The sequence below is a fragment of the Myotis nattereri genome, assembly GCF_964212035.1.
Source record: "Myotis nattereri genome assembly, chromosome: 3".
Lineage (NCBI taxonomy): Eukaryota > Metazoa > Chordata > Mammalia > Chiroptera > Vespertilionidae > Myotis > Myotis nattereri.
In genome coordinates, this window is record NC_138077.1 from 197,244,041 (window position 1) to 197,266,326 (window position 22,286).

The 22,286-nt window shown below is 58.0% G+C and overlaps 1 protein-coding gene across 1 annotated transcript in view; it reads left to right on the forward strand.

Moving 5' to 3' along the window:
• SDC3 (syndecan 3) overlaps positions 1–22,286 on the forward strand; it is a gene marked incomplete at its 5' end in the record, with an annotated part of 37,720 nt that overhangs the window by 9,096 nt on the left and 6,338 nt on the right. Inside the window, 2 exons of the mRNA XM_081088427.1 lie at positions 19,952–20,069; positions 21,570–22,183. Coding sequence (XP_080944553.1) covers positions 19,952–20,069; positions 21,570–22,183 — 732 coding nt within the window. The remainder of the gene's footprint in view (positions 1–19,951; positions 20,070–21,569; positions 22,184–22,286) is intronic.

Consider the following 22,286-nt stretch of genomic DNA (forward strand, 5'->3'; position numbering starts at 1 on the left):
CACTGAGAGGCTGGTTTTGGCTCTGGAAAATCAGGGAGGGTTCCATGGAGGAGGCGTCTTTTGTACCAGGCCTTAAAGAATGGCAGCACGTTGATAGGCAGAGGGACCAGGGTGCACAGAGGCTCAGAGATGGGAAAGGTGATGCTATATTAGGGAAGTGGTGTGGTTAAAAGTAGCAGCTCCCAGCCGGCAGGTGAGGTGGGCCGTGAATGAAGGTGGGAACGCATCTCCCTTTGGGGTGAAGGGGCTGGTGCTGTAGGGGGCACAGTGTGAGTGAGAGTGTGTTGTTTCTTAGTTTAACAGACACTCACTGGGCACCTGGCACCGTGCCACGGGGTGTTCGGGGGCTAAACCCCACGGGGCCTCGGCATGAAAGACCCCAGTGGCCACAGGATGGGCGTTCGAGTCCACACCAAGGCTTTGGGTTCCCTCCTGCAGGTAGAGAATGGCAATCTATAAAATGGGCGCAGCCCTGCTGCCCTGTGGGCCTGGCATGGGATGCCCACAAAAGCATGGTAACAATAATATTAACATTGAAGTATGCCTGTTGAGTGCCTGCCACATGCAAGATACTCCGCCACATGTCTGACATATAAAAACGCAGTCCTTACAACAGCCTCAGGAAGGAGGCACCGTTATCTTGATTTTCCTAAAAAAGACATTGGAGCACAGAGAGGTTAAGTAACTTGTCCAAGGTCACGGAGCTCGTACGCGGCACACTCTCCAGGACTTGAACCCAAGTGGTTTGCCTTGGGGTCTAACCTGGTTGGTGCACAAGAGCTGCTCCACACTGCCTCGCGTACTGCAAACTGTAAAGTGTGGTCCCTTAGGAGGGTGAGTTTAAGGCCAGTCAGGTCTCGCTCGGTCCCTGACCCCAGCAAGGAAAGCCCTGCCCGGGAATCCGGAGGGGGAGGCAGGAGAGAAGGGATGTGAGGGTTCTGTTCCGTTGCTCCTTGGTGGCTGGCTCCCCAAGGGTTACATCCTCATCTCCTTGGAGCCCTCCCTTGGATATATTGTTGCAGCAGCTACTCCCCCAATTACATCATCGCCCATGTCAGCCCTCACACATGTTATTTTGCTTCATTTCCCCAAATTCTGACATTGCTTCGTTGTATCCCTTTGTGCACGCTTTTGCACACCCTCAATCTTCTTGACTCCGAGTTCTCCCCTTTGTCCAACCTGGTCCTTCTCCCCTCCCCCTGCTCCCATGATCCCCAAGCTTGCAGAAGAGGAAGGAGCCTGGAGGTGGCTGCAGGGAGCCATGGGTTCGAGGGGCGCGGCCTTCCTGCCTCCTTCAGTCGAGGGTGGACCGGGACCTTTTGAACATCCCGGGAGCTTGTGGAGGCGCAGGCTTGGTTACAAGAGACCTTCGCCCTAACTGGTTTGGCTCAATGGATAGAGCGTCAGCCTGCGGACTCAAGGGTCCCAGGTTCGATTCCTGTCAAGGGCATGTACCTTGGTTGCAGGCACATCCCCAGTAGGGAGTGTGAAGGAGGCAGCTGATCGATGTTTCTCTCTCATCGATGTTTCTAACTCTCTATCCCTCTCCCTTCCTCTCTGTAAGAAATCAATAAAATATATTTTTTTAAAAAAAGAGAGAGACCTTGCCCCTCTGCCCGCCACCTCCTTCCCCACTGCAAACCTACTCACTTCCTCCTCCTCTGTCTGCTCTCTGCACCCCCACTTCTCACCCTCTTTTCTTCTTCCTCCTGCCCTGGTCCCCAGAGGCCTCTGCCTCCCTCCCCTCCCTCCCTGGCTGGAGCCTCTCCTCTCCCTGTGGCCGCTCAGTGGGCCAGGCCCTGAGGAGTCCTGGGGACCTGGGGCGGAGAGGGCTGAGGGGGTGGTGGGTCAGGGCTGGAGAACCTCTCATTCCACCCCCTCCGCGCCCCCCCTGAAGTGTGGTTCCGAGAACTCCAAGCCACAGGAAATCGGCCGCTCACCTTGCAGTTCACACGAAGACACTGAGCCCAAGGGCGGAGCTTGGCTGTGCAGGGTTCCCCAGGGGGGAGCAGCAGAGCGGTTCCCCCACAGCTGTGGTCCCCGGTGCCTCTGGGAGCTGAGCCCTGGCTTGGCTGAATCCTGTTCTCCTGTGAGGTAGTGGGGCTTTTGGGGATGATCTCAGATTCCGAAGAAGGAGTTACAGGAGTCTCCAAAACTGCTGTCTCCGCTTTCTCAGCTGTAGGGGGCTTGGCCCTAGCAGGTAGGTGGCCAGGGGTATTGGCCGCTCCTGGGAGGATAGTGGAGGGAGTTGCGAGACACCCCCCTACCTCAGGGGAGTCGAGGCACACGGAGAAGTGTGCACCCCTGTAGACCATTTGTGTACGTGAAGTAACACGCAGTCCTGAGCACATACCCTTGTCCTGTGCACACGCGTGGAGACACAGACCCACACACATACCTGCACACAGAGACAGGGAAATACACCCCCCAAGCACACGTACCTCTCACACAGATGGAGCCCGCGCACTCACCTGCACACACCCAGGCCCACCCAGTGCACACGTACCTCTCACACAGATGGAGCCCGCGCACTCACCTGCACACACCCAGGCCCACCCAGTGCACACGTACCTCTCACACAGATGGAGCCCGCGCACTCACCTGCACACACCCAGGCCCACCCAGTGCACACGTACCTCTCACACAGATGGAGCCCGCGCACTCACCTGCACACACCCAGGCCCACCCAGTGCACACGTACCTCTCACACAGATGGAGCCCACGCACTCACCTGCACACACCCAGGCCTGCCGGGAGCCGGTCCATGCTTGCTGTTTCAAGGGACCTGGCATATATGGCATACTGTTCTTAATATGTTTGCTCACCTTCTAGGCACTATGTGTTTTAGCCAAGGTCTCTGAGAAAGGTTGTTTCCCCAGGTAGGGATTTTCCCCTGAAGTTAGGGAGGGAATAAAACCTCTTAACTAAGTGCCAGGTGGATAATTAATCACTTTAACTATGAACAATCATGCTTAAGGTACATAATCTTTACTCCCTGGAATGGAGATAAGAAACGCCCTAACCTTTGTAATAGAGATTGATAGGATTGAATCAACTGGTATAAATACAGATGTAACAAGACAGCAAGAGACAGAGAGAGACAGAAATTGGCACAGAACCTACACAGAACGTTCTCTAGAGACAGAAGAACTTCGCTGGAGAGAACATGGCAAAAGATCCTGGACAGAAACTGGCCTCAGAACCTAGGGACAGAACCTAGCGAGAGAACATAGCAAAAGATCCTGGACTGAACCTGACTACAGAAATTGGCAAGAGAACCTGACTAGAACCTGGTGACTGAACCTGCCTGGAGAACCTGGACAGAACCTGGCTGGAGAACCTAGCAAGAGACCATGGACACAGAACCTGGCTGGAGATCCTAAGCAGAACCTCTCTGGAGATCCAGACCAGAACTTGGCTGGAGATCCTGGCTAGGCTGCTGATCAACTGAACACTGTCTCTGTGTCATTCCTTCTTCGCCGACTCCGTCCACGCCTTTGGGAACCCCTGGACCTGCTGGGGTTGGACCCCGGCACAGGCCCACCCAGTGCACATGTACCTCTCACACAGATGGAGCCCGCGCACTCACCTGCACACACCCAGGCCCACCCAGTGCACACGTACCTCTCACACAGATGGAGCCCGCGCACTCACCTGCACACACCCAGGCCCACCCAGTGCACACGTACCTCTCACACAGATGGAGCCCGCGCACTCACCTGCACACACCCAGGCCCACCCAGGCATCTGAGCCACCTGACAACCCACAGGGGTACACAGATGTATCTGCACGCATGCCCTGAAACACCCCTGGATGTGCTTGCACGGGTGTACCTGCGTGTACACACCCACAACCCCCCTCCCACCCCCATACACACATCTGGGGCTCTAAGCTACCAGGAATGTGTCCGTCCTTAATCCCAGCTCCTAATCCTTGAATCCAGGGAGCCCAGGCCAGAGGGGTAGCTGATCATCTGCCTCCTCAGCAGTGATTAAGGGGGGGCGGGGTGCAGAGGGCCTCAGGGCCTTGTCTTCTGCCTGACCTCCAGGCACACTGCAGATTTCACCCCTGGGGGTGCAGATGTGCTGGGGAGCAGGAGGAGGTGTGGTGTGTCCCTGAGGGAAGTGACAGCAGGGTCAGAGAGGCCAGGGGAGGCAGCCCTTTCATTGAACCACCGACCTGATGCTCCCCTCGAGTCAGTCTTAAGCACACTGCTTCCTGCAGACTCTGATCTCTGGGAACCTGCTCTTGGCCAGAGCATTTCTGGACCAAGTGGGAGGATGAGGCCGGACCCCAGGATGCTGTCTTTGGGGCCTTGAGCAGGGAGGGGGCGTCACTGGGGCAAGGTTGGGATGGGAAGCTGCCCGGAGGCAGTGAGGCCTGAGCTGGGTCTGGGAGGCGTCCGCGCCTGGGCATCGGGAAGCACACAGGCACTGCCCATGTGTCTGTGAGGAGTGGCTGTGGGGGACGGTGCAGAGCGGGTGGTCTGGGCATCAGCCCCACTGGAGCTCTGACTGCCACCTCCGCTGTCCCCTGGGTGGCCTTGGGCAGCTCACCGCACTCGTGTCCCCTCTGTAAAGCTGAATGGTGGCCATTTTGCTGCGGGTCATTGCAAGCATCAGGGCTCACTTGGCCAGGGCCCAGCGTGTGCAGTGCCCAGAGCTGGTGCCAGTCCTGATAAGAATGGGGGCCGTGGAAATGAGAGGCTGTGTCGCCACAGAGCTGACTGTCACCACCTGTCCTTGTCCTGGGGTTTGGGGAAGACGACTGGGCTCCAGGAACAGCCCCTTGCTGATGGCCAGCTCTGAGGCCGGCTTCTCCAATCCAGGTTCGTCTCCCCCCAGGCACTGGGCTGGACCGTTTAGGGCTCATGCATCTAGGCCTCCCTGGGGTCCTGCTCTGGCCGGGGCTGGCCCTGGCCCTGATAGAGTTTCCTGCAGGGAGCGAGGCAAGCTGGTGTGATTGGGGCTCTGATGGTAGGAGCCCAGGGCTGCGGCCTCTGACCTCTGACCCTGCTTGTGGGGTCAGGTGATGGGTGGGCTGAGACCTGAAGGAGGGTTTGGTCAGGGAGGCCACGTTTGAGTGACATGTGCTGAGAAGTGGGCATGCCTGGTGCCTAGGTTGCAGGGCACATGGGGCCAGACACTCAGGCTCCCTAATTCCTTATGGGCGTTTGGACTCCTCTGTCTGAGCTCACTGGGAGGGGCTCTGTGGAAAGACATGGGCTGGCTGGAGCCACAGGAGGCTGGCGGTGATGTCGGGGAGAGGATATGGGGCTGGGGGGCTGGAGGGACCTTGTGGCATTCTCCGCTTCCCTCCTCAAGACCCTTTGTGGCCTCACCCTGCAGTCTGCTCTGTAAGGCTGTGAGGTCACCTCTTCCCCTTGTTTTAATCAAATCCTCACCCAAGGATATGTTTATTGATTTGAGAGAGAGAGGGAGAGAGGGAGGGGAGGGAAGAGAGAGAGAGAGAGAAACATGGATGTGAGAGAAACATCAATCAGTTGCCTCCTGCATGCACCCTGACCAGGAATTGAGCCCACAACCTTTTGATATAGGAAACTAGAGGCCTGGTGCATGAAATTTGTGCACAGGTAGGGTCCCTAGGCCTGGCTGGTCATCAGGGCTTATCAGGTTCCCCGCCTCCCGGCCTCCCTGCCTCCTCCTTCCCTTGCTCCCTCAGTGTCCCCACTGCTGCTGCTGGTTGCCTGCCATGTTCTGCGCTGCGCCCTGGTGGTCAGCACACGTCATAGCGAGCGATTGAACTCCCGGTCTCCCGGTTGAACTCCCGAGGGGACAATTTGCATATTAGCCTTTTATTATATAGGATGACGCTCCAACCAACTGAGCCGCCTGGTTAGGGCCACCTCTTCCCCTCTTAGTGACTAGACAGGGACCTGAGCCAGAGCCAGGATGGGAAGGTCACCGAGGTAGTGGGCTGGAGGCAGGGGACTGAGGGCACAGGCTTCTTACCTGAGTTTGTCCTAGTTGGGGTTTGTGGGGACTGAACACCTGCCAGACAGAGGCTGGCCCAGCCGTCAAGGACAGACGGGCCTCTGAACAGGGAATTGGGAGCGGAAACCAGCCACGGGCTCGGCGGCTGCCAGCTGGGCTGGGCGGAGGCTGGTGCCCAGGAGCCAAGTGGCAGCGGGACAGGGAATGAGAGGCAGGCCCCAGAGACGTGTCTGTCCTCACGGCCGCCCTAGACAGCCACAGGGGCGGGGGACAGGTAGACTCGTCGTCTAATTCAGATGTCCCTGGCAGGGACGTATCCTCATGCCTCTTCCTGAGGGAGCCAGGGGCCAGCCCCAGGGCCAGAGGGCCAGGGTGGGGGCATTTGAGGACCTCAGAGAGTGGGAGCGGGGACACTGGGTGTGGAAGTGGAGATGGCAGCCGGCCTGAGTTTAGAGTGGCCGCCCTTCGCTTGGGTTATTCTGGGCCGAGCCTGCCCTCTTCCTGTGGTCCCACCTGACAAAGTGGCATTTGACAAACACGGAGGAGGGTGCTGTGCTGGCCGCTCCCACCTGTGGTCTGCAGGGCCAGTGTTTGCCCTTCGGACGTGGGAGCTGGGGAGGCTTCCCTGGGCCTTGGATGGGGGAGACTCAGATGGGAGAGGAGGCGAGCAGGGATAAGGTTCACCTCCGCTCCCACATGAATATTTGAGCCCAAGCTCTGCTGTGTGACCCTGGGCAACACTCTTGCCCTCTCTGAACCTGAATCTCACATTCATTCTTATTTTTTTTTTCTAAACAAAAGCTTTATTGAGATTTAACTCACATGCCATGCAGTTCACCCATCTAATGCATATGATTTAGCCTATTTTATAGAGTTGTACAAACCACCATTAATTTTTAAAAAATATGTTTTTATTGATTTCAGAGAGGAAGGGAGAGGGAAAGAGAGATAGAAATATCAATGATGAGAGAGAATCATTGATTGGCTGCCTCCTGCATGCCCCCTACTGGGGATCGAGCCTGCAACCTGGGCATGTGTCCTGACCGGGAATCGAACTGTGACCTCCTAGTTTCCATAGGTCAACGCTCAACCACTGAGCCATGACGGCCAGGTCACCATCAATTTTATATATTTTTATCACCCTCCTCCCCTCTCAAAAAAAACAAAACCCTACACCTATTAGCAGTCACTCCCACTTCTCCCCAGTGCCCCAGCCCTAGGCAATGGCTAACTTGCTTTCTCTGTGGATTTGCCGATCTTGGACATTGTGCATAAATGGGAATATGTAATATGTGGTCCTTTTGTGACTGGCTTCTTTCACTGAACATAATGCTCAAGGCTCCCCATCGGGCGGCACTTGGTTCCTTTGGAAAAGCACCCCATTGCCTGGGCAGCCCACCTTCGGTTCATCCCTCAGCTGATGAGCATGGGGGTTGTGTGCACCTTGGGCCGTCATGAATAATACTGCTATTTTAAAAAATGTGTGGACATATGCTTCCAGTTCCCTTGGAGAGAGAGATACCTCAGGAGTGGGATTGCTGGATCGTGCGGTGACTGTGTTTAGGCTTTTGAGGAACCGCCAGACTGTTTTCCAACGCGACTGCACCATTTTCCGTCCCCACGGGCGGTGGCTGAGGGCTCCGATTGCTCCCCAGCCTTGCCAGCTCTTCTGACTTTCTGTATATTCATTCTCGCTTCCACTCATCCTTCAGGAGGTATTTATAGGGCGTCTATATTTGACAAGGCCCTGCCTGGCTCCCAGGATTCAGGGGATGAGGGTGAGGGATTGGGCCTCAGCCCGTCCCCTCCCTTTCCTGACCCAGCCTGCCTCACAGAGTGTCACCTGGGCTGGAGGTGGCCCAGGAGACAAGCGTGGCCCAGGCAGGTCTCTGGGGGCGATGCCCGTTTTCCTCAGGTGTTTTTTGGTCCGATTCTATGCTCTGCGTCTGTTCCCCACTTGGGCAATGGTGGTGGTGGTCCTGGAGGCCCTGGAGCAGCTCAGAAGCCCGTGGGACAGCCCGGGGTGGGGGGTGGGGAGTCACATCTCCACCCGTGTTAGTTCGTGCTGGTCATAAATAACCTAACAACCAGGAGGGTGAGGGGGACCACAGCCCCGCCGCTCAGGGGCTGGACACACAGACGCACGCAGGTGGGAATGTGGTAGGAGTGGGTGTGCGTGTGGTGTGACCTCGGGGTGAGGCTGGCATGTGCCTGGGAGGCTTTGGGGAGGATGTCAGAGCCACCCGTGTCCCGGCACAGCTGGAAGGGCTGGGCGTGGCTTGGCAGACTCCAGCAGGGCTGCTCCGTTTCCTGGAGGTGAGCTGGGGTCAGCTTAGTGGAACCCAGGGCTGGTGCGGTCCCTGGAGCCCCCTCACCTGGCTCCGGATAGCCTCCAGGGTCCTTCTGCCCTTGGGGCTGGCCTTCCCTCAGTCCTGTGGGCATGGGAGCCGGACGCATGGCCTGGGGCTCCTATCTGCTCTCTTAGCCTCTCCCCCACCACAGGCCCCACACCCACCGGCCTTGCCCCCATCACCCCCATCCTGATTCTCACGCTAGTGTCTCTGTGACCTTCAACAAGCTGCCTGGCCTCTCTAAGTCTATGAGTAAGGAGTCCATTTCACCGGGCTCCATCGGTAAGGCGCCTGGCGCTTAGTAGGTTCTCAGTAAATACTTTCTACCCAGCCCAAGTCTGTTTATAAAGTGGCCAGAATTGTAGGTTCTACAGGGAGCCTGCTAATCTGCGTGTTTTGCATATAATTTGCATAGTTGTTTTATGAAAAACTATGTTGGCATCGGTCTCAATTTCTCTTTCCTCCTCCCAGCTCAGTTGGAGTCCTCCTGTTGAATTTTGGAGGCACCAGAGAGAACCTTTGCCCAAAGCCCCTGGTTTTACACATGGGGAGACAGACCAGAGGACAGGGCGCTGCCCAGAATTGCAGTGACTGGGGGCAGGAAGTGGGCGATGGGGTTCTAGAGGGGTTGATCCCACTCATAGTATTCATTGAGCAAATATCGATGGGGGTCGACTATATCCCAGAAATATTCTGGGCACTCAGGACATAGGCGTGGCCTCGGCAGGCCCAGCCACTCCTCCCAGGAGCCGTTGGAGGGGGAGACAGACATTGGACAAGTAAATAAACAAGCTAATTCCAGGCGGTGGTGAGCTCTGAGGCAGCCCTGGTGTTGACAGTGACGGGGTGTGTGGGCCACTCGGGTGGATCTGGTGTCAGGCAGGAAGGTGAGCTTTGAGTAGCAGCACTGTGTCATGTCCTGGCACCTCCTCAGTGCAGTACCTGCTCTGCACCTCACAGCTGGCACCCCCATGTGCTGGGAGTCATTGTCCCCATTTTGTCAGCGGGCACTCTGAGGCCCCGCCCAGCGAGCTGAGGGACGCTACCCAGCTCTCTGGGGCGAGGAGGGGGAATATCTAACCCCACATGGGGTGTTCCTAGGAGGCTTATGGGCCCCAGGAATGGGTGGGCCCTTGCCCGCTTGTTGGCGGGAATGGTTGCAGAGCCTGGAGGCTCAATCCTAAGTCACCTGCTGGTTGGTCATGGCGTGCTGGGTGGGGCTGCCCACCTGAGCAGGCCACCTGCATGGGAGCAGGGGTTTCCCTCCCTGTCTGCTCATTCCCAGACAGTCAGTCAGTCTGCCTGTGTGTCTCTGTGCAGGGCCCTGGTGCAGGGAGAGGAGAGCTTTGGGGAGCTTTCTGGAGGGGAATGTTGGTGAGGGCTGAGAGTGGGTGTGCACTGCAGTACAGACAGCATGGTCTTTAGGGTACAACTGACCCAGGGTTCCAATATGGCCCCATTGCTGGGTGGCTTTGGGCCAGTTGCTTTACCTCTCTGAACTCTGTGAAATGGGGATAGCAGTCCCTCGTGGTAAGAGAAATGAGGCGATGCACGTATGGAGAGCCTGGCACACAGTGAATGCTCCCGTGTGCCGGCTGTAACTGTTGCATGGGAAGGGATGGAATGGCCCAGGCCTCCTCTGGCTAAAAGCCCCGTGAAATGAGGGTTGTATCGCCACCTGGGAGCCTGCATGCATTCTCAGGGGTTCGGGACTCTACTGAGCACAGGATCTGGTGTCAGTGAGGCCAGGGTTCAGGTCCTGCTGTTGCCCCACTACAGATGGGGACAGTACTTGCTTCCCAGGGGGTGGAGTGGGTTCAGTGAGACTCGGTGGAAGGGGCCCACGTGTGTGAGGGGAGCACAGTTGGTGGCTCCTCTTCCCCCAGCAAATGACAGCACCGTGGAGGTAGAGTCCCCAAGAAGGGACCCCGAACTCAGACTGGGCAGGTGGTTGGTGTGGGGAGGCCTCGCAGAGGAGGTGCTGTTGGAGCTGACTGAGCGCATTCCTGCCTTGCTGATTGTGGGACTCCGAGTGTCCAGAATAGTGCCTGACACAGAGTAGGTGCTTATAAATACTGCTTGCACTGAGTAGGTGCTGGCCAGCAGAGATAGGGAAGGGTGTTCCAGGGAGCAGGAACAGACGTGGGGAGCCTGAAAGTGCCTGCATTCCCAGAACCATAAAGGGTTTAGTGTGGGAGGAGCATGGGGGGGGTGGGCAGCCGGGTGGAGGCAGCTGAGTCTGGACTGGGCCTCAGTGGGTGGTCCCGCGCTCAGGCACGAGCTTGGGGACAGGAACAAATGGGCAGTGTGAGTCAGGGCGGCCAAGCGGGGGATGCGAGAGGGCAGGTGGCTGGGAAGTGATGGAGCCGTGAGGGGTGGCAGATCCCAGCCCTGGGCTGAGGAGGGGGCTGGTTTTCCCAGGGCTAGCCATACATAGGTGACAGTGTGAGCTCTGGGTGGCCAGCCAGCACCCTGACCGGGACTGGCGGGGATGGCAGGGCCAGGAACTGGGCTGACGGGAGAAGATGGCAGGCGGGCGAGGCGTCTAGTGCTGCGGGCCAACGTGGCCGCCCGCCACGTCGATGCCAGGGAGGGGGCAGCTAGGCCCTGCCAAGCAGCCCGTCTGCGGTGAGGCACAGCCCACAGCCCTGGCCGCGGGGCTGCCAGCTCCCTCACAGGCTCCTGTGTTGTTTCCTTTCTGCCGGTTCCTCCGTTTGCTCCCAAGTTCCCCCAGGAGCAGCCCCAACAGGGTCTCGGCAGAATGAAGGGGGCAGGGAGCTTGGCAGACGGGAGGGTGGCAGAGGTGGGCCTCGGAAAGGCAGTGTCTTCCTGTACTAACAGCACTCGGAGTTCATGTGGAAAATTGGGCAAGAACACAGGCCCTGAAGAAAAAAACGAAAAGCCGTCTGCAGCCCCACTGCCCAGAGAGAGCCTCTGGGAGCCGCTGGGAGAACTCAGCGTTGAGACATGCACATTGGCAGTGAGTTCAGTAAAGCAGGATCAAGTTCTTTATATATTCGTTGCAGCGTACTTTTCAAAACTTGGTGACAATAGTATTACTAGCCAGCGCTTATTGTGCAGCTCATTAACGTGGGGGCTCCTGGGGTCTTTTGCATTGAACCCCACGAGGTGGTGTCTGTTACCTTCGTTTACTGGGCAAACCCGGCTGAGAGGTTAGGGTTAGGGTTAGCCCAGGCCGCCAGGTGTGGGGAGACACAACATCTGCAGGACACTCCGACAGCCTGCTGGGCTGCCTCCTGACAGCCCGGGCATGCAGATCCGTGTCCTTAATTATCCTTTGAAATGAGTAAAGAATAGAAGCCTCCGTATGTACATAGGCCTTTGAAAGACCCGGTTCAACAGTATGGATTGTGAAAACCCCGTTCTTGACAGCTGCTTAATATTCCAGGGCAGGGTTGGCCCTGACTGATTTAACTAGGCCCCTCTTGTTGGGAATGTCGGTTTTTCCCACGGAAGGCTGACTTTTTATTTATTTTGAAAAAAAAAATATTGATTTCAGAGAAGAAGGGAGAGGGATAGAGAGGTAGAAACATCAATGATGAGCGAGAATCATTGATTGGCTGCCTCCCTCGGGTCTCACGCTGGGGATCGAGCCCGCAACCCGGGCATGTGCCCTGACTGGGAATTGAACTGTGACCTCCTGGCTTATAGGTCGACGCTCAACCACTGAGCCACACCGGCCCAGCAGGTTGGCTTTTTATATGTCCAGCGTGTCAGGATCAGAAAGGCCCTTAGAGCATCCAGCTCGACTGTTCATTTTACAGATGGGGCAACGGGAGTGCTGAGAGGGGAGAAGGGGACTTGTCAGGTCCCAGAGGCTGTGGCCTCCTGAGCTGGGACGTTACCTGCTCTCCTGTCTGGCCCAGGGTGGGCATGGATGAGGGCAGTGCCCATGGGGAAGGGGTGTTCTGAGAGGGTGGGTAGTGGAGAGAGTGGTGGAGGAGGCGGGCTGGAGCTGGTGGTGGAATTGGGGCGTGGGGTGTGGAGGCCTCTGTGGCCAGGATGTCCTCAGTTGGCTGAGATGAGATGGGCCCAAAGGGGTGTTTCCTGTCCTCAGAGCTGCCCTGGAGGGGGTGGGGATAGGGAATCAGAGTGGTGGGAGGGTATGTCAGTGACAATGTGCACCAGGGCTTTTAAAAGAATATATATATATATTGATAGAGAGAGGAAGGGAGAGGGAGAGAGAGTGAAACATCGATGTGAGAGCGAAACATAGATCAGCTGCCTCCTGCATGTCCACCACCAGGGATCCAGCCCGCAACCTGGGTGTGTGTCCTGCCCAGGAATCCAACCGGCAACCTTTCGGTGCACGGAGGATGCCGAACCAATGGAGCCACAGTGGCCAGGGCTGATCTTTTTCTGGCGGGATGGTCTGTCAGGTTCAGCCTGGGGCTTCTCTACAACCCCTCCCCCACTCCCCCAGGCCCTTCTGCTCTCTGGGACCTGGGTTCTGTGGCCCCTTCCCCAGCAGATGCAGTCTTCCCTCCCCTCACCCCCTCCAGCAGCAAGTGAATGCGGTGGAAGCTGGGTTCCCAGCCAGGGCAGCTGTGGCCGGGCCGGGGGTGGAGACGGAGGCTTCCCCTGCCCGGGCCAGGCTCTCCATTGTGTAGCACCCTTGGCTGTCCCACTGCCCAGAGCCTGGCCCAGGCCCACATTCCTGCCGTGACGCTCTGGGTCTCCGGGTTGGAGCTGCTGAGCGTGAGGGGCACTGAGTTCTCACAGCACTGAGGGCTTTTGGGGTCGGGGTCGGGGACGGGGGCTGGGGGGAGGAAGCCTATAGGGACTCACAGGTCTCTGCACAGACCACCTGCGTCCAGGAGCTGGTGGTGAAGTCACCGCATGTCTTTGGACAGATCACTTTACCTCTCTGAGTGCTGCTTCGTGTGGTAATTCCCCACCCTGCCCCTCTTTCCCCTCTTGGGGCCTCAGTTTCCACATCTGTGAAATGGGAGAGTTACACTCAGTGATCACTCAGGCCTTATGGTTGAGCCTTAAGGTGAGCCCTGAGGTGGGAAGCGTGCGGTGGAGATACCAACCGACGGGCAGCACATTATCTGGTGCATCGTCTCACTTGATTCTCACAGCTGCTCTGTGGGGTAGGAGCTATTATTGTCCCCATTTAACCAAATGGAGGCCCAGAGAGGTTAAATAACTTGCTCAGAGTCACCCAGCAAATAAGTAGAGTTGAACTTGAACCCGAGACTGAATCTAAAGCTGGGATCCCAACCCCTGCTCACACTCCTCTAGTCACCAGAAGAGTCGTGCCCGCGTCTGGCTAATGCAGGGAGGGAAGCTTGCACAGAATTAATCATACGCGGTTTTATTCTAAGCGTTTGCAGCATGATTAGCACAGCACAGGGTGCTGGCTCCCGGCGGCCTGCCAGCTGACCTAATTTGTGCGTCTGTGTCTGTGTCTGTAACTCACCCTTTCTCCTCATTCACCCTCTCTTTTTCTCTCTCTGCACCCTCCCCTGCCGGGTGGCCGCGGCAATGCCTCTTAACCTCTCTGGGCATTTATACCCTCATCTGTAGTGTAAATGAGATAAAGTCTTCAGAATGATACTGATAGAAATATTAACGTATCTAACAATAATCACAACTACACTTATTTGTTCAGTTCTAGATGTGGGGTCCTGTGCTCAGCTCATTACCTGCATGATCTTACTTGATTCTCCTGGCAACTCTATGAGCTGCATCCTATTATTATTATCCCCATTTTACAGATGAGAAAACTGAGATTGCAGAGAATCAGTGGCTTGCCTGCTTTCCTACAAGTAGTAAGTGGGGGGGGAGGGTGCTGACTCATTCTGGCTTAACCTCTTTGCTGTCCTGTCTCTCTGGGAAGACTCATGATGTGGCGAGGACTGGTGGTGGGGTTGGGCATGAGGGACCCCAGACCTCTGGCCTTGGCAAAAGGCTGAGGGCAGAGGGAGGGAGGTGCCCGGCTTCTCCTCGACTGTGTCCACCATCCTCAGTGAGTGGCTGTGAAGCAAGGAGAGTTACCTGACAACCAGCTGCTTTGGGTACCTCACCTGAAACTATGGGAGGATCCTGTAGGGGTGAGTGGTAAGTGAGGGGGGCCCTCTGATCACTGTGGCCTGAGGTGCCTCCAGGGTGAGGCTGTGTGAGTCAGCTCAAGAGGAATGGTGGTGGGGGATGGTGAGGGAAGGGGACAGGGCCACGTCAGTCCATTGGGAAGGGTGCCATGTCCCCCTGGCATTGTATGTGCTTGAATGTGCCTGGTGTTCTACATGGTGCACAGGTGTGGAGGGGACAGGGGTGCAGGTGTCCAGGGCTTGTTGGTGGGCGTCAGAGAGGCGTCGTGCATATGATGGGGTGGATGCCTATCAGGAACATGTGGTGGGATGGTGTGTGAGAGCACGTGGTGTGTTTGTTGTATGTTGAGTGTGTGTACAGTGTGCATAGACACTGCGTGTGTGTGGATGGCTCTGGGTAGTTCTGAGCTGAGGTCATGCAGGGGTGAGGGGGGCTGTGGGTCACGGGTGCAGGAGTCCTGGGTGAGCAGTGGGCTGGGGATGGCCCTGGGGAAGGATTCCAGGAACTGAGCACCTGTGTTGGTGTCTCCAGCCCCAGTATCTGCATCTGTGAAATGTGGATAATGAACGCGGGAGGCTGTGAGGGGTGGAGGAGGCAGCACAGGCAGCGTGGCCCTCAGCTGCGTTGGTGCCTCCACTGGGATCTCAGACCTTCACTGGCTGCCCAGGGAGCCTCCAGTTGGGTGACTATCCTGGGACTGACGATGTGGGAAGCAGAGGTCAGGCTTCTGCCGTGGGCACCCTCTCCTGCCTGCGCCTGCATCCGTGCGTGAGGGTGTGGGGGATGCAAACAGGAGACACGGTGTTTACGAGTCGTGAGCTCGGTGTCAGAGCCGGAAGGTGTCTCTCCGTAGGGATGTGCGTGGACAGGGAGGGGTTGGTGTGTGCCCTGGGTGAGGTGATGCGATTGTGCTGAAGTTGTGTGGAGCATTCGTGGTGTGTTAGGTGTGGACAGGGTGCATTTGTGTGTCCGTGTGCGTGTGCACATGTAGCTAGCGGTGTAGTAAGTGGGTGATCATAGGATGGTGTGTGCGGGGCTCTATTGTCTGTGAGCTAAGAAGGTAGGCACACAGGTTGGGGTCAGTAAATGTTGCCCATCATTATGTGTGTGTATGCCGGAGTATGAGTGCAGAGCTGTGTGTTTTGTAGGGCGTGGCTGTGTGTGCTGGGATGTGTGTGTGGTGTGTGCATGAGGATGTCACGGGATCATCTGTTAGCTGCAGTGTGCGCACGTGTGTGTGTGTGTGTGTGTGTGTGTGTGTGTGTTTATCAGGCACAGGAGGGTGTGAGTTTACCTGGGGGGATGCAGTGAGAGTCATGGGGAGGCCAAAGGGTCCTGGGCATTCTGAATCAGTTCTCCTTTAAGGGAATGGAATGATTATTGTGCTAATTATGCATGGATTATGCAAATGAGAGGTCGTTTGGGGGTCAAAGGCTGTTTGTCGCCGCCCTCCTCTGGCATTTTGTGACTTTTGAGGCTTTCCCAGGCTGCTCTCCGCCCCCATCTTTTTCCTCTGCCCTTTCTGTCCCCCTGGGAGCCACAGCCACCAGCAGCACCCTGGGCGGGCCCCCTCGAGCCCTGGTCCCCGCTGGCCCAGGGACGGGTAGAGCTGGCACGCAGTCACCTTGGGGGGAGGTGCTGGGCAAGATGGCATTCTGCACCCCACCTCCCTCCCCTGCAGGGGCGCCCAGCATCTAGCTTCCCAGGGCGAGTTCAGGGGTGACCGGGCCATGGGCCACCCTCCCCTCCGCCCCATCGAGGGGCTGCTTATTTCCTGGAAAGAATGATCTCTTGGATGCAGGTTTGGAAAATCACCGAGGTGGCCCCTTCCCCAGCTTTGTCTGATGAGCGTGAGTCTAAATTAAGATGTGAGAGAATTCTCTCCCTCCACCTCCCACTCTTGCCTTCTCTTTCTCTCACACAGTGAGTCCTCCCTCCACTCCCCCCGCCCCCCCCCCCAGACTCCTGACCCCTGGCCTTCCACTGTCCCTGCCTCTTCGTCCCATGTCTCTGCCCTCCCCCCTCCCTGTCATCCTCTCTGTTCCTCCGTGATCTCTCCCTCTCCTGCCTCCTGCCCCCCCCATCTCTGTGGGGAGCTGGAGCTCCTGGTCCTTAGCATGGAGGAGATGGTCGTCATGGTAACGGTTGTCATGTCAATGGCTACTGATCTGGGATGAATGGTATCTAGGTGAGAGCTACCTGAGTGGAGGCGGATGGGCTCACAGAGGCTCCATGCTTGTCTCTGAGCCTCAGAGCTACACAGTATGCACCCCTACCCAGTGCCCGCACCCCTTCCCCGTGCCCGCCCCCCCTGCGTGTGCCTGTTTGTACCCAAAGGCACGCCAACACACGGTGCCTCTCTTGGCTGCCTTTAGGTGAGTGTGTGTCTGTATATGTTTTCTCTGTTTCTGGGTGTTTCATTACAAGGGTCTGTGTGGCTTTGGGGTGGGGGTTCTTTGGATTTTTCTGCAGGCCTTTCTGGGACCAGGGTTTCAGGGGCTGTGTGTGGCACTTGTCACTGCGGCATCATGAGGCTGCCCTGTTCTGGCTCTCACATTTACCTCAGTTTGGAAGTCCCTAGGGATCACAGATTCTTAGAGTCTCTCCTCCCAGCTAAAGACCTCCCTGGCCTGCCTGGAAAGATGGAAAGACCTGTGAGGAGGCCCCACCCAGGAGTGGAGCCTGAGCCCTGGCCCCTGCTCAGTCCCCATCCCTGTGTGTCCCGGGGCAGCAGCTGCAGTCTCCGTCCTGCTCAGTCCCCATCCCTGTGTGTCCCGGGGCAGCAGCTGCAGTCTCCGTCCTGCTCAGTCCCCATCCCTGTGTGTCCCTGGGCAGCAGCTGCAGTCTCTGTCCTGCTCAGTCCCCGTCCCTGTGTGTCCCTGGGCAGGAGCTGCAGTCTCTGTCCTGCTCAGTCCCCATCCCTGTGTGTCCCTGGGCAGCAGCTGCAGTCTCTGTCCTGCTCAGTCCCCATCCCTGTGTGTCCCTGGGCAGGAGCTGCAGTCTCCGTCCTGCTCAGTCCCCGTCCCTGTGTGTCCCGGGGCAGGAGCTGCAGTCTCTGTCCTGCTCAGTCCCCATCCCTGTGTGTCCCGGGGCAGGAGCTGCAGTCTCTGTCCTGCTCAGTCCCCATCCCTGTGTGTCCCGGGGCAGGAGCTGCAGTCTCTGTCCTGCTCAGTCCCCATCCCTGTGTGTCCCGGGGCAGCAGCTGCAGTCTCTGTCCTGCTCAGTCCCCGTCCGCTGTGTGTCCCTGGGCAGCAGCTGCAGTCTCCGTCCTGCTCAGTCCCCATCCCTGTGTGTCCCGGGGCAGCGGCTGCAGTCTCTGTCCTGCTCAGTCCCCATCCCTGTGTGTCCCTGCTCCCCATCCCTGTGTGTCCCTGGGCAGCAGCTGCAGTCTCTGTCCTGCTCAGTCCCCATCCCTGTGTGTCCCGGGGCAGGAGCTGCAGTCTCTGTCCTGCTCAGTCCCCATCCCTGTGTGTCCCGGGGCAGCAGCTGCAGTCTCTGGCTGCAGGTAGTTTTCCTAAGAACTGAGCAGAGTCTCCAAGGGACTCCAGCTTAGCTGCCCAGGTGTGGAGGCTGGCAGTGTGGGGAGCCTTCCTTCTAACCTCGTCACCCCAGGGCCCGGGGGTTGTTCTTCTGGGCTGGGGAGGTGGAGATGGGAGCTGGGGAAAGTTGGACGATGGGTGCGCTGAGCTCCTGGAATGTCTAATCCGGAGGAAGCCCAGCAATTAGTCACGGGAGCAATTACACTAATTGTTCCACTCCATGACTCACTGGTAGCAAGTAAATACTGATTAATTCATTACTTTGAGACTGTGTGTGTGTGTGTGAGAGAGAATGGGTGGGGCGGGGGGAGGGGGAATCTCCTGGCCCCCTGCCCTGGCCCCCTGCCCTGCCTGGGTAGGGCTTTGGAGCAGGTGGTCGAGGCGGGGGCAGGGAGCCAGGATTGGGATCCTCTCACTAGCTCTGTATGAACTCCAATAGGGGGCCTGTCAGGGGCGGGGTGAGAGGCTGATCCAGCCCCCCTCCTGCTCACATACCCTCCGTGGCTTCCATGCCAGTCAGACAGTGCGGTGCCCAGCCTGCACCTCAGAGGAAGTCGCCAGGTGGCCACTGAAGGCCCTCTGTGGTGGGCTTCCCCAGCCTCAGCCCCTGCCCTGTCTCTCCCTTGCCACAGCTCAAAGCTGTGACAGATGTGAATTCAGCAGCAGAGACGCTCTGAAAGATAAAGCAGGAGGGCTTCTCGGAAGAAGGGGCAGGAGTTCGTGGCACAAAGTTGGAGAAGGCAGAGTGTTCTAGGTGGAGGGAGCGGCAGGAGCCAAAGAGGCAGGAGAGACCAGGCCGGTTCCAGAAACAGAGGGGTCAGGGCGGCTGGAACCAGTGATGGTGCGGAGGGACCCTGATGAGGCTGGAGGCGGGCCGGGCCCGCTCCGAAAGCACAGGCTGCCCCCCACTCCTCACCCGGAGCCTCTGTGCATTCTATTCCCTCCGTCTTTCTCTCTTCATTTCAGGTGTTTAAGACTCAGGTGCTAACCTTCAGCTCTGAGCAGCAGGAGTCAATCTCGCCTTCCTCTGGAAAGCCCTCAGGGGCAGGGACTGTGGCTGGAGGTGGGACCAAGCCTGCTCCTCCCAGCGGGTTGCAGGCCTGTCTTGGATGTTCTTGGTGCTGGCTCTCAGCCCAGGGCTGCAGGAAGGCCCCCGGAGCCCCAGTCCCCGTCTTCCCAGGTTCTGATTGTAGGGTAGTCTTGGGCCTGGTGAGCCGGACCCTAGAGCCCCTCTCCGCTCTCCTGACCCCCAGAGACCTTGGGGCAGCATCAGGCCCTGAGCTGACTCTGCCTTTGAGATCCTTTGTGGGGAGGTGAGGGGGGCTGACCTCTGGTTTTGGGGAAGACCCAGGGCTGGAGCCTGCACTCTTTCTCTCCCTGCCCCCCACCTTTATCCATGGAAATTCCTTCCAGAGCCCCAGATCTCAGCAGCGCCATGCCTGTCTGTTGGGACTAATTGTCCTGTCTGGAATTTCAAGGTGTGAGACTTTGGGTCCCAAGCCAAGCCTGACTGTCACATCTGGGGCAGCTGGTGCCCTGGGCAATTCAGTTCTGTCCTCGGTGGAAGCGGGTCCACATGGAGGGTAACACTAACTTGTGCTGAGCACCTGCTGTATACGAGGCGCTCAGCTCTGCACACCTCTTAGCACGTTACCCGATAGGGCAGATGCTGTTTGCTATGAGTAATGAGTAAACTGAGGCACAGAGAGACTAAGTAACTCGCCCCACGTCCGTCACACATTTCGTAAGCGGTGGAGCCAGGACTCAAACCCAGCATTCTGGCCCTCAACCTGCTCCTGCCACCCAGTGGTTCTGATCCGGGGGCGGGGAGGGGGGTGACGGGTCCTCAGTGGTGGCTGTCAGCAAGAGGGCTGCCGCCCTGGCCCCTGGGTGGGCAGGAAGGGGTAGTCAGGCCCACCCCGCTCTGCCCACCTGGTGGCCACAGCCGATGCCGTCCCCCCATTGTCACTCTGTCCCTCTGGGTGTGACCGGGCTGCTGAGCCCAGGGCCTGTGTCTGCCCTCCCCAGGCTCAGCGCTGGCGCAGTGAGAACTTTGAGAGGCCCGTGGACCTTGAGGGCTCCGGGGACGATGACTCCTTCCCCGATGATGAGCTGGACGACCTGTACTCGGGGTCCGGCTCGGGCTGTAAGTACCTCCCCTTCCTTTTCCTTGTGTGTGTGTTGTGCTGGCCATGTCGGTCTGCCTCCAGTGCCCCACGCAAGGCTGATCTCAGGCAACAGGAACCCCTGCAGGCTCACTGAAGCCGTGGTGTGGGGGAGGGGCGGCCAGGCTGGGGTCTCCCATGGACCTCAAGCACATGAAGGGCCAGTTATCCTGGGGGTGGAACCAGGGCCTTATGGCCTCCACCCCCAGGACTCCCGGCTCCCCACGGTTCTGCTCTGTGTCCTCGCCTCCAGGTGGGAACAGAGACATCCCTCAGGAACCCAGTTTTCTGTGCTGTTCCAACACGTGGGGGGACGCCCCCTCCACCCCCCCGCCCCAGGAAAGGCCAGCGGAGTAGTGTGAGTTCAAATCCCAGCTTCGCCACCAATAGCTGCAGCACCTTTATAAAGCCGCCTTTCCTCTCAGAGCCTCTGCTCTTATCTGTGAGTGGTGAGATATATATACTGAGTGGCCAGAATATTATGACCACCCATTAGTACAATGAAGTGAATTAGTTATGCAAATAATAATAATAAAACCTTGAGAGTATTTGCTTAGGAAGTTTTCAATATTCAGTATTTTTGGAAGTGTCAGGGAAGTACGGATGGGGTGGTCATAATAATCTGGCCACTCAGTGTGTGCATATACCTTCTTTGCAGAGTCTGGAGGGCTTCCGCGCAAGGCCTCAGGGTCTGGCACAGAGAGGGAGCTCTGCGCGGTGTGGCTGAGGTTTGAGCCCAGTGAGAGGACAGGACAGGCCTCGTGAGGCGGTAGGAGGTCTGCGTGCCACAGAACTGGCCCTCCGCAGCCACCTCGTCTCCCTACTTCAGCCCACTTTTTAAAGCCTCTTGCGAGTTAATTTTCATTAACTTCATCTCTGATGGGTCAGGCCTCCACTCCCAAACCTTCCTGGCTCCTCCTCGCTTCTCCTGTGCCGGGGTCAGGCCCCGTAGGAGCTGCGTGCGGCTTCTCTTTCTCTTTCCTCATTTCTACCCAAGTCCCTTTCACTTGGCGCGGTTTCTCTAGATCGCTCAGGCATTCCCTTGTAGGAATGTCTCGTTCTACCCCTGCCCTCTGCCTGTGCCTCAGGGAGCCCTTAGGGTACCCACTGTCTCTTCCCAGAATGCCCTTCCCCTGCTGCCCCAACCTCTATCGAGATTTGCGGCCAGTAGGCTCTACCACTGCCTGGATTCAGCCTGTTAGAAGCTCCAGGCTGGGTGGCTGGGGTAGTCAGAGAAGGCTTCCTGGAAGAGATGGTCCCCTTGAGGAACTTTCGGCTAGGCAGAGAGGAGTTGGGGAACAGCCACCAGCCATCAGCCACCTGGTAACCTTTGGCCAGACTGCGCCTTCCTCCTTTCCCTCGTCTTGTCCTGGGAAAACTGTGCAAGGAGTGAGGGTTGGGAGCCCCTCATCTGATGGCCATTGCTTCCCTGGGATCCTCATGCCCAGATCCCTAGCTCTCTCCTCTCCCCCACCCCTCAGACTTCGAGCAGGAGTCAGGCATTGAGACGGCCATGCGGTTCAGCCCAGACGTGGCCCTGGCAGTGTCCACCACACCTGCTGTGCTGCCTACCGTGGATGTCCAGCCCGTGGGCACCCCGTTCGAAGAGCTCCCCTCTGAGCGTCCCACACCAGAGCCAGCCACTAGCCTCCCAATGGTGACGGAGGTCCCAGAAGAGCCCAGCCAGAGAGCCACCACCATCTCCACTCCCATGGCTACCACTGCTGCCACAACCACAGGGGCCCCGACCGTGGCCTTGGTGCCTGCCACAGCGGCCACCGCCGCTCCCAGCATCCCTGCGGCACCCCCTTCCACAGCCACCACCTCTGTCATAAGGACCACCGGCGTACGGAGGCTGCTTCCTCTTCCACTGACCACGGCGGCCACGGCCCGGGCCACCACCCCAGCAGCGCCCTCACCTCCCACCACGGTGGCTGTCTTGGACACTGAGGCCCCAACACCCAGGCTGGTCAGTACAGCTACCTCCAGGCCAAGGGCCCTTCCCAGGCCAGCTACCACCCAGGAGCCTGACACCCCAGAGAAGAGCACCCTGCCCCTGGGGACCACTGCCCCCGGACCAACCGAGGTGGCTCAGGTAAGCAGGGGAGAGGACAGGGAGTGAGAGCAGAGGAGGGGGGCCAGGGTCTGGGGAGGGAGGATGGAGCTGGGCAGAGGTGAGGATGGGAAGGTTCTGGAGA